The sequence below is a fragment of the Leptidea sinapis genome, chromosome 2, assembly GCF_905404315.1.
Source record: "Leptidea sinapis chromosome 2, ilLepSina1.1, whole genome shotgun sequence".
Lineage (NCBI taxonomy): Eukaryota > Metazoa > Arthropoda > Insecta > Lepidoptera > Pieridae > Leptidea > Leptidea sinapis.
Window position 1 is genome coordinate 13,913,068 of NC_066266.1, and position 12,322 is coordinate 13,925,389.

Sequence of the window (12,322 nt, forward strand, 5' to 3'; positions counted from 1 at the left end):
ATGATCGCCTCTGTGTTCTTAAAACTCATTGAAATAGTGGGTAGACAGTTCCTTCTGTAAAAAGCAACCTGGGGAGTTCAGGCACCTCGTTCTAATTCTTCACGAGTAAAATTAGTTAAATAATACCAATTCATAACTTGATATCTTCGGTAGTGGGCTGGTCAGATTCAAAGAAAGTGTTGTTAAACACTTACGGCCTTACAAATAAACTTGGTATAAAGTTATAACTAAGCATAAACAAAGAATATGCAAAATGTTTACAATATCGTTGACAACACTGTCAATACAATGATAATTCTGAAGTTTTCCGCCTTGCATATGAACGCGGGAAACGTTATACGACCGAATAAACGAAACGTAAGCAAAATGTCTATTTGTAAACATTTTGCATTTTCTTGGTTTATTATTAGTTATAACTTTAAGCCAATTCTATTTGTAAGGCCGTTAGCTGGTACCCAATTTGCATTAGTCAAATAAGTAGTTTTCCTTTTTTTTATTCGTTTCCATTCTTACAATAAATAAGTTAAAATTTTAATTTGTACTTTCAGTTCTTATTTTGTTTTTATTGTAGCCATATTAATTCTATTTTTCAGAAGTAATTAGGGAGTATTTTTTGTAATTTTTATGTCCACCATAACTGTCCTATACTTTAGATCCACTAATTGTAACATAAGATTAAGATAATTATATTGTATTTGATGTGGTGTGCTTTAATAAATAAATAGACAGTAATAATCATAGAAGCAATAAATTGATCTGCGTTCGTCTTGTCGCAGTAATATAACAACGCGATACCGCCGAAGACAGTAATTTCATTCCCTAGGAACGGAATGCGGAAGTATAAATTAACATGTTCTGGCCAACCATACGTTGTTTTACCCACGGATTTTACTATATAAGTAAATGAAGTTCCCCGCGGCAGCTCATTGTGTGAATTGTCATAAAATGTAATGAAATGTCATTGACTGAATTATTTTTATTGCGAATATATAGATATTTCTAAGTCATAAAAATATAGGTACCGGATAAGTAATCACCAACATATTATATACTTAACGAAACTTAAACGAAAAACGGTATAAGTATAATTCCGATCAGTACAGTAGTTTTTGCAGTACAACCGAATGAAAAAACCGAGTCTATATTCATTAACGATATATTGATTGTTGGTATTTCACTAAATGAATATTTATAAACGTAGGAGATTCCAAAGGTATTTCTCGTGGCGGAATTGAATTAAATACCAATGTGTCGGCTATTTGCGGCGGTCGTGCTATTTGCGAGCCATGTGTAGCTATTGTGATTATCTCTACATTTCCTAGATGTGACGATGCAGCTATAAGATACCTACTCAGATAATGTGATTCGTTTGTTAAATTATTATACAATATATATATATACATATTTATGCCAGTAAGGGATGAGACGAGCAGGACGTTGAACTGATGGTAATTGATACGCCCTGCCCATTATATTGCAGTGCCGCTCAGGATTCTTGAAAAACCCAAAAACTCTGAGTGGCACTACAATTATACATATATTCTCGGCATAGGCATTTCTTACGTAATAAATCATTATTAAGTTAATCAAAAACCTTACACCTTTTTAAAAAAGTGCACGAATTGATGAATGTGAAATTTAACACTGTTAAAGTTTATATGGAGAAGAAATTCATAAACCTATTTTTTTTCATATAAAATGCCATTACACACACCACTCCTTGAATGACACACATACATTCTAGAGGTTATAGTCACTGAGAAATACACCCTTATAACGTTCAAACTTAAAAATTAAATAGATAATGGTCTAATTACGACCTCTGAGCGACCACTAGCAAGTCATAATTAATTGCTCAAACTACATAAGAGACATAACTATGTTATGCTTTCGGGTCGGTACACTCTTCTCAAAGAATGTATTGAAGCATGAAGATTAACTTTGAAAAATTACATACTCCGTAAATATTTCTTAAATAATACCTTGAGCAAGTCAAGGATAGTTTGGGTCGCTCCCAATTTTATCCAATCTCACGTGGGGTAGAGGAGGATCTCGGCAAATATCACGTTTATTACTCGCAGAGAACAGTGTAAAACTGTGAATGTGTCTATTTGTAAACATTTTGCATATTGTTAGTTTATTCTAAGGTATAACTTTACACAAAGTTTTAGTGTAAGGCCGTATGAGTTTATTTTTGTACATTCCCAGGAAATACGCGCTTTGTTATAGTTTGTTTCACCGTGTCGGGTAGTTTGAAGGACGGTGGCTTATAAACTGCGCTGAACCATGAACATTTTGTTATCACCTTGGATGATACATTTACTTTTAAACAATTTGCTATGTTTTTATAACCCTCACTTATAGGATTAATTTACACAAATAATATTTGAAAACAAACGGATAGCTCAGTTGGAAGAGCACTTGCACGGAACGCGAAAGGTCATCGGTTCGAGTCCCGCATCGTTCATATTTTTTATTTTATTTGTGTTAATTAATCTTAGAGGTGAATATCACTTTAAAATATAACATATTGTTAAGATTTGCGAGAGCGACATCTCAGGTCAATTTCCTAGTATGCAAATATAGGGGTTGAGCAGGTTATCAACTGTAAAGTAGATCCTGTAGATGAAGCAACAACTTGAGAGTAGAACACAGTATACAAGATTTTATGACGATACGTCACTCGAACGGTTAGCTCAGATGGAAGAGCACTCGCAGGGAACGCGAGAGATCGTTTCTTCGTTACTTTACAAATTTTATTTGTGTTGATACAGTTTTATCTAAACACATCAACACTAACAAGACAATAATATGGATAGGCGTAATTCCCAGGAACTTGCAAATTCCAGACACAATATTGGCCAGACCGCGCGATCCATTCATCATAATGTAAATGATGTTCACGCTTCGACTGCCTCCGTAAAAACAAGATTCATCGATCATAACTGCCACGCCGAGAGTGAAAGTGTACACTGTGTTCATTTTTATTTCTTCCTTTGTGTTTGCAACGTCTTGTGTACGAGATAATTAGTAGTTTTTCCCATTAAGAAAGTAAGCCTTCTGTTGAACAGGTTTGGGTAATTTCAATTCGAGTACAAAATATTCCTGTTCGACTTTTTCAGTGAGAAAGTGTGGCAATTTTGGCGTTTTATTGCTGCCCTTTGAAATCCCTGCAAAAAATGTTTATGAATTCAAAAAAAAATTGCGTTACGCGATAATAAACCTAATTTCGTCTTATCGCATCGCGCACTTTTAATTAATTCAATATTAATTATTGTGACTTTTTTAAATGCACAAGAGTTATTTTATTTTCTGTGGTTTAAGTATTATTTAAAATTGTATGTCTAGACGTAGGCGGTAGTCTTCTAGGTCACACACTAGGCAACAAAGCGAATAATATTAGTAAAATGATATTGAATACAGAAACGTGCCAGCGGAGTTTTTCCGATAGATTACACATTAGATATACAGTTTCTCAACATAATGGTTTGACGTCAAAGTTCATTGGTCAGGCTGATATTCGAAGATTTACAGTATATTTGTAAAGATTAAAAGATTTGAATTAGTTCCTTCTCAGTTAACTATTTCATAATTTAAAATATTAATTAAAATGTTTTCCAAATATATCAGACATAAATTGAACATTTTTCGTTCAACGTTGTTCTCGAAAAATGTAACGAAACAGAGTGTGTTTTCCACCTAACGGGGCAGAAACTTAGTATGGGTGGCGGCACTTAACTGTACGCTCGTTTGCTTTTGCGACCCCAAAAAATACAATACTTTCAAAGTAACAAGTCCTCTTTTGTCCAAGACTAGCAACGTTTAAATGTGCTTCCAAAAAGAGGACCCGGCGCGTTTGTGTCTTCTCCTAAAACTAGGTCCACAATTATTTCCACGACATTTATCGGTTCCGTCACGTGTTCCCAAAAAAAATAATTATCACATCTCACGTTACACCTCTTAACTAACCAGATTTCACCTTCCAGGTAGAAGAACGAAAACGTGCGATATGGGAGGCGTCTATATCGCGACGAGAGGCGCTCCTGCAGCGCGAAAAAGACCGCACCGAGAGACTGGAGCGAGCTCGCGCGGGTCGTTCGGCGCCTCGGCCGGCCTTCGCTTTCGGATCTTCCACGCCCCGACTGCTTGAGCCTCTCGACTCTGCTGGATTCTTCTGGGCTGCGCGCAGGTACCTACCGGACAATAATTAGTGTCTTTTTGTGATTCATTTACTTTTACTTTTTTTTTTCCGACAAATTACATGATATACATAAATTGACATTGACTATAACTACTATAGAAAGTCCAATACCAATATCTTCGTCTGTTTCCCTTTCCTGGCATAGGCCTGCTCCATAATATATTTCCATTCTTTGGCCAGTAAGCGGCAAATCTATTCCAGATGGTTACCGCTATTGAATGCTTTTCGTCCTCCTATCTTTTTAATTATCTTCATGTTTTCCGCTCATTTTATTTTGGATAACAAAACATTATTGCATGTGATACATGAGACAATCATGGACCAATGAAGATAATTATAAACGAACAAGCCTACAGTCGCATTGCGAACAAACGAAGGGTATTCAGATCAATTTGACTAATATTGCAAGGTGCAGATATCTCCTTAGTTGCAAATCTTTTTCCAAATCGCTGTGACCTTAATTGGCGCTGATGTACCGACATGGAACGACATTGGGTGAATCAAACGATTATATTTTTCTTCAAACTAGCAGGTTTCATCAATATATATGTCACAAGCTGTAAATCCCAAAAACTACATTAAAATATATTATTAAACACACGGGTTGACCTTGGCTGACATTGAATGGAAATTACCTAAGTATTGTTTAATATTTCCTTATATGTTTTGCCTCAAGTTGAAACATGTGACCAAAAGTGTGAAATATTGGCTAAAATTCGTCCGGCGTCCTTTCAAAGTACGAAAATGTTAGCCAGTCAGTAAAATTGCACAATGTTTCATTTTCAAGTAGCTATACTAAGATTTATCTTTCTATTTACTTTTTATTTTTTCGTACATTGCTTTGCTTACTACTAGGTTTCTCAAATGATCGTCCAAATTCAATTTAATAGAATAAATTATTGTTATATAAATAGCTTTTTTTGTCTCACTAAGGTGTTCAGAAATTATGGAAAGATGAAAAATAATGATTTTGACTTGAACCATGTTATTTTGTCTTTTGTCAATCGCGAGCTGCAAATATATGTTTGATTTATTGACAAAAGTTGGCCAAAGAAACTTTTTTAAAATACCGCATCTTACGATCATTTTTGAAAGCAGTAGTTAAATTGGTTGCGGGTTACAACACTTAGCACCGGTTTCACCGTGACACATTATTGTTCGTTAACTAATTTGTTATTTTATATATTTTCTCCCCACCAGTACCAACCCCGTAGATCAGATGAACTTTTTTGAATCGCTGTAAGCAATTTTATTTTACTTTCGTTGCATTGTTTTCGTTGTTATGTCGTAGATATGTTGTTTGAACGACATGAAATGTATGTTTGGCATGTTATTATTTGCATGTATGTTTAATCTTTACTATTTCTCTTATATTGTCTTACTAAGTATTTTATATATTATTGAGTTCTTAATTTGTATTTTTAGCATTAGTTTTAACTTTATCTTTTAATAATTGTTTCTATTAACCTATTGTGAGTTATGAATGCATCTTCAAAGTATTTTTGTTGCTCGTAATATAATTTATTAGCACAATGGATGATTTGTGAGCGGTAATATAGCTGTAACAGTACTAATTAACCCGTAATGGGTGATAACAGTTACGCACGCACCGCGAATACATAATACATGCTTGTGTGTGTCAATTTTATAACAATATAGAGAACTGACCCACATTTAGGTGTATTAGAAATTATTAACTCTTAGCCTAGTCTAGTAATAATAATAAGATATAGAAATTGAATTGTCGTTTAGATACTTATTGTAAAAGCATCTAAATCTGTGCGAAAGTTGTAAGTAATTTATTTTTGCAGTTATCGCCGCAGTTGATTTTGAGTCGGATTAAACATTATACGTAGGAATAAATCAATCGTAAACAAAGTCTATTGGTAAACATGTTGCATAGTCTTGGTTTATTCTCAAACTTTGTACCAAATTTATTTGTATGGCCGTCAAATGTTTGTCATATTGGCCTTCCGTGTAAAGTTTCCACAAATATATAATTATATGTCTTATCATATCAATCTTATCAGGTTCTAGAAATTGTTAATATGGTGTGGTAAATGGCTATTTCGCTGCGATATATTAAGACCTAGGGTTGTCAAATACAGTAATGTATTATTAATCGACTTTATGGTATGTCCCAATTAGCTCTCAACTTTACTTTGGTTTTAGATTATTTGGTAAAGGTCTTGATTCACATTTTTTTTTAAATATCGCAACTATATGTCGTGTCATTACAGCGGTGCCGTAAAAAATTTTTGGTCTTCAAGAAACTAGAAATGAACTGTGGTGGGCAGTTTGGTTCACTTACCATCTCTCAAAAAAATCAATTTCAATTTGCATAAACAACATGCATTAGTGAGATAAAACGGTGAATAGTACTTTTCTAAACCATAAGAAGCCACCTCAGAAGTGGGAGTCTATGAAAATCATGTATTTTTAAATGCCCTAAACAATGGATATGTGCACATAATATATTTTTATTAGAAGTAAAAGAAATACAAAAATATTTTCGACTTAAAAAAACTGCTCATTATTACTAAGACCTTTTATGATTTCGAACCTTAAAACTATCTACCTCGTCTTCGACAGCCCTAGTACTTATATGACGCGTGTCAATTATGATATTATATTCACAGAGCTCCCGATTAGATATTGATCGATGCTGCATTGTAATCTATGCTACGTGCAGGCAATAACGCATTTATATATATATCTTCATACCAACTACTATATAAAGTCCGTTGTAGTTTCGACGTTGTAGTGTAGACAAACACAGCGTGCAATGGAGAAGAACATCTCAACGGAGATACAGCAAGATATAAATAGTAGTTAAAAAAAACTAAAAAACACGCTTTTTATAGAAAACCGATGTAGAGAATAGAAATAAATTTCAAATTAACACCAATTCCTGCCTTATAGACGATAGATGAAAAATATATAAATTAGCAAAAATCTTATTTTGCAAACTGAAGAATGGAATAATTTTATCCAGGATATAAAGGATGCTGGCTAGATTATGGGTACCACAACGGCGCCTATTTCTGCCGTGAAGCACTAATGTGTAAGCATTACTGTGTGGGTCTGAAGGGCGCATTAGCAAGTGAAATTACTGGGCAAACGAGACTTAACTAATATCTTATGTCTCAAGATGACGAACGCAATTGTAGTGCCGCTCAGATCTTTGGGGTTCTTCAAGAATCCTGAGCGGCACCGCAAAGGGCAGGGCGTATCAATTTCCATCAGCTAAACGTCCTGCTTGTCTCGTCCCTTATTTTCATTAAAGAAAGGTTCTTACTGAACTTTGACTTACGCCAAAGAAGTATAACTTCTTGTACACTCACACGTTTTTCCCTATATTTTAGCCCCTTCACTGTTTATCGTCGAGTTCGTCGATGGGTGTCAAAGTAACACCTATTCATGTTACTCAGTGTCGTAAAATTTGTAACATTTCCAGAACAATGAGTTGCAAAATTGTCAGGATCACGTCACCGCACTGTGTCACTTCCGATTTCGAAAGCATTGTACCACTAAAACAATAGCCTTAATTCGTTGCGATGGAACGAAAATATACCTTAGCATAATTTGTTGACGTGTGCTGTAAGATAAGACTTGAAATTTTATTATTGATTATTTATTTATTTGACCAACTCGGCCCACCAGATTACATTATTGAAGTAAGTGCTTATAGTAATTAGTATAAGAACAATTTCAATTATAATAACAGCAAACAGTAAAGCTAGCTTTCAGACAGGAAAATGAATTAGATATCCATTTAATTAAGAGAATTAATTAAATATTAAGCAATTATAAAATTAGGGGTGCCAGAAAAAACAGCATTTAAATAATTTGGTCAGCATACAAAGATTTTGTTTGCAATAGAAACATCAGGCAGCGATGCTTGTTCCGCAAATAATTTTGATAATGGTCAAAATTTAAATCATAAATAGGCAGTTTACGATAGCGTCCGTTTGCATAATAAACATTCAGTCCGCAAAATAACTACTTGGCCTGCAAGAGTTCTAAAAAAATAAAAGATTTGGTTAGGTTATGTTAGAACAGTTAAAACAGTGAACGAGCCGAGCGTATCGGGCCGCGGCAGCGGCCAGCGACTGCCAGAAACGAATTCTAGGCGTTACATGACTTTTTTTGCTTACTCTCTGAGGGCTAACCAAAATTTTGTTAAACAGGAGCAGCTCATTGCAACTAATATAATTAATATGCTGTCCAAAAATAATTACAGCAACCCAGAATGATATTAATTGCTGATTGATTTTGAAATGTTTGCTGGCAATGAGTTGCTGATGAATTAGCTATTTCTGCGCACAGATTATATTTTTCTGCTCACAAAAATACCAATATTATGCTTACCGTTTAAATAATAAGCACACTTAAATTAAGACGAGAGGCGCGGGTTCGATTCCCGCATCGTCAATAAATTTTGATAAATATTAAATATGTATAATTAATCCCAGAAGTGAGGAATATCACCTAAAAATATAACAAACTGTTTACATATTATATAATATTTGTAAATAAAGGCTGCAACGTTTTTGCAAAATAATCAGTTTGCAAGTCCATTCGCTACTTTTAGCATATAAACTATGACGCTTTTGTGTATAAACACTTCCAACATGTAAGTTAGCTTGTGATCAAATTTGGACATGGTTCATAGAGTTAAACTGTAATGTACTGTACGAAGATAAACATTGACTAAATGCCTCGTATTGCTTCACGTTCAATTCGGAGTATGTTGATTATAGAACGGTTTTGTAACCGATAGGATGTTTAATCCTATCGGTTAGTTACGACAGTTTTGACGGGAATATTCCAACAACCAAGAACATTTTCAAAAATCAGGCGGAATTCACGTTTTGTCTTCAAAAGACTGATTCTTACTTTCTAATTTAAATATAATCAGATCAGCAGTCTGTATTATCAAAAAGCGGTATTAAATTTTTCAAATGAGCTTTTACACGTTCGGATGTCACTCGACGAAATGAACTAACTTTAACTTGTGCAACGACACACAGTCAAATAATGTTAAAGTAAGATCCTAACCTTACTTAGTGCAAATTCAGTTCAATTTCTGTAGATACTTATGCAGCATGCGCTACAAAGGCTGCATTAAATGAACAAACTGATAGAACTACATAACTTATTGTATATTTAATTAAAAAGAGCGCAAAAAAGAATGCTGGGAGAGTTTCTTGCGCCGCTTCTCTCTCAGATCGCCATTTGTTTCCACAGCGATAGTAGTATCTAGTATATTAGAAATGACATCATAAAGAATTCTTAAGGAATCAATTTAGAGAAAATATTTGCCTTTTAACTACAATCAATAGAATCTACTTAAATATTAAAGTAAATAATAGGAATTTTGAAACGAAAAGAAAATTTTGTCACCCTTAATTGGGCGCTACTCACCTATGAGTTCCGACCGTCTACGGTTCAGCATCGGACAAGTAGGCGCCAGTGCCAACTATAGTGCGCGGCTAGATACTACAGGTTGTTCCAAAATTATTATCGGACAAATTTAGGTGTTTTCTTTTTATAATTACGGTTAAGGAGCTTTAGCTGTGCGTTCATTTAATGTCGCAATTGTAGGTTCATGTTAATCCATATATTATTATAGTAATACTAACATACTAACAATAATTAACAACTTTGTTTGATAGTGGAATGGTATCTTGTGTATTATCGAGCGCACCCCATACAATACGCAACAGATAATCGGATACATTTCCCCTATTTTTATATACGTCCGAGCAAATTTGTAATTGACCAATAAACTTGCCTTTTTGTCATTCAATTTCGTTTATTTTTGTTGTATATTTTTATATATATTTTTTTCTTTTCACATCTCTAAGTATCAGCTCTTGTTTGTAGAGTAACTTTTCAACCTCCCAGACGACAAAGCGTAACTTAAAAATTTTCAGCTTTTCTTAAATTATATTGTACCTTTGTGTGTCTATATGTTATTATTATGTTGCGTTTTGTATCTCAATAATAATAATAATAAACCGCAATAGCTACATTGTGAACCTACTCCATAAAATAAACAGTAAAATTCCTTTTGTATTTGCAAGAGTATTTAAATGTTCGCATTCGAAAAGGAAGAAAGAAAAATAATTTAATGTGCAACTTAAAGTAAACAAGTATTTTTTATTTATATTAATTTATTAATTTATATTAACATGCAGAGACTTTCGAGACTTTTTAGAAATCCGAGACTAGGGATCGCAATTGACTAGTTTTTTGTAAGAGCAATAAAGTATAATAATAGTATTTTATCAAGTATAGTTTGATTTAGCGTGCGTATTGTATGAGCGGCTACACTAATCTATCCCCTATTTGTATGAGCCTATGATAACTATTGTCTTGCATGTTGCAGGGCCGCATCAACCACCAATGTGATGTTTGCGTCTGCGCCACTCACGAGACGAGCCTCCGCACTTCAACTGGACTCCTCCGACATTGAGAACAAAGGTAACACTTTAACAAAACGTCACCAAACAGCTACTTATTAGAGTGACATTTTTATTACATTGTGTACCAGTGGGAGGCTTCTTTGCACACGATGCCGGCTAGATTATGATACCACAACAGTGCTTATTACTGCCGTGAAGCACTAATGTGTGAGAATTATTGTGTTTGGTCTGAAGGGCGCCGTAGCTAGTGAAATTACTGGCCAAACAAGACTTAACATCTTTGTCTCAAGGTGACGAGCGCAATTTTAGTGCCGCTCAGATTTTTTTTTAGGGTTTTCAAGAATCCTGATCGGCACTGCATTGGAATGGGCAAGGCGTATCAATTACCATCAGCTGAACGTCCTGCTCGTCTCGTCCCTTATTATCATAAAAAAATAGTCTCCAATTTTTGCGTCCATCTATCACATGTCGCATTACAATGAAGTGAAGTATATGAATTAGTTTTTTTTTTAATTTCAACTGCTATGCTATTTCATCTATTATGCTATGCAACGTTTAAGTCAGATTGGTCGAGTGGATTACACTTTGTATTTAAACTTTGTTTCACGTGAGGGAGCGTGGGTTCGAACCCCACACCTGACGACAGTTTTATTTTTTGAATAAGTATCGCATAATATGTATCAATTTGTTTTTTTTTTATTTCGTTTGTTATTAATTGTGTGTTATTTTGCGAAAGAAATATAATAATAATATGTTGGCTATGCATTTATATTATTCTTATTTTTCATTTTCATCTATTTCCGCTTTCAATAACGTTACTTCCTCTATATAACGTCATATTTTTTGTGCATTCATATATCAATGTAATAGTTTTTTTTTATTCGAATCTAAAGCTTAAGCACATTGGTTTGATAAACAAATATTATCAGTAATAATAGGGGTTAAAGTATGGAAATGCCGTTTTATTTTAAAAGGCACTTCGAATTGACTTAAACCTTCATGGACTGAGATTTTTGAGTAAACTTTTTTCGCATCGTAGGTGTTTTTATTCAGCGTAGACATGAAATATGGATACTTCGAAAATTCGAGTGATTTTTTATTACGAGTACGAGAGAGAGAACCACGATGAAGACCGCCCACACAAGTGAATAACAATGAATTGAAAGAGATGGAGGCAGCCGATCCGAGCCAAACTACCCAGGAATTAGCGGCATGGCCTAAACATTACCAACAATACAGACTCAATTGCGACAAATCAATAAAATAGATGAAAAATGGGTGATTTGAAGAAACGCGTGTTGAAACTTGTGTTGCCTCGTTAAATCGATACAGAAATAAAGGAATATTGGAATACATAATACATGCGATGAAAGGTTTCAAAGGAAATTCTTTCCAATAACAGTAAGCGAAAAATGCAATGGCTGACCTTAACTGAAACGCCGCAACAGTGTCCTAAAGCAAAGCTTACCAATAAAAAGTAATTGTAACTGTTTGGTCTCAGCATAATGTTATTCACTATAGCTTTCTCCGTTGTGGTCAAGCAATAATAACAGATGTCTACTGTGCCGAACTCCAAACAATGACAGCAAAACTAGCAGTCATGAATCGATCTTCACCATTATTGCTCCATGATCACGCGAGACCTTACACAGCATGAGAAACCGTTTTAACTCTACAGGAGCTGCAATTA

At 34.4% G+C, this 12,322-nt stretch overlaps 1 protein-coding gene across 6 annotated transcripts in view; it reads left to right on the forward strand.

The window, feature by feature from the left end:
• The window catches only part of LOC126976871 (capping protein inhibiting regulator of actin dynamics-like), an 83,076-nt gene that overhangs the window by 41,570 nt on the left and 29,184 nt on the right, over positions 1 to 12,322 (forward strand). For 4 of the 6 annotated variants that reach the window (XM_050825498.1, XM_050825532.1, XM_050825507.1 and 1 more), the window contains exons 3-5: positions 3,987 to 4,189; positions 5,402 to 5,440; positions 10,596 to 10,690. In XM_050825498.1, coding sequence (XP_050681455.1) covers positions 3,987 to 4,189; positions 5,402 to 5,440; positions 10,596 to 10,690 — 337 coding nt within the window. The remainder of the gene's footprint in view (positions 1 to 3,986; positions 4,190 to 5,401; positions 5,441 to 10,595; positions 10,691 to 12,322) is intronic. The other 2 variants (XM_050825516.1, XM_050825524.1) reach the window with 1 other exon arrangement.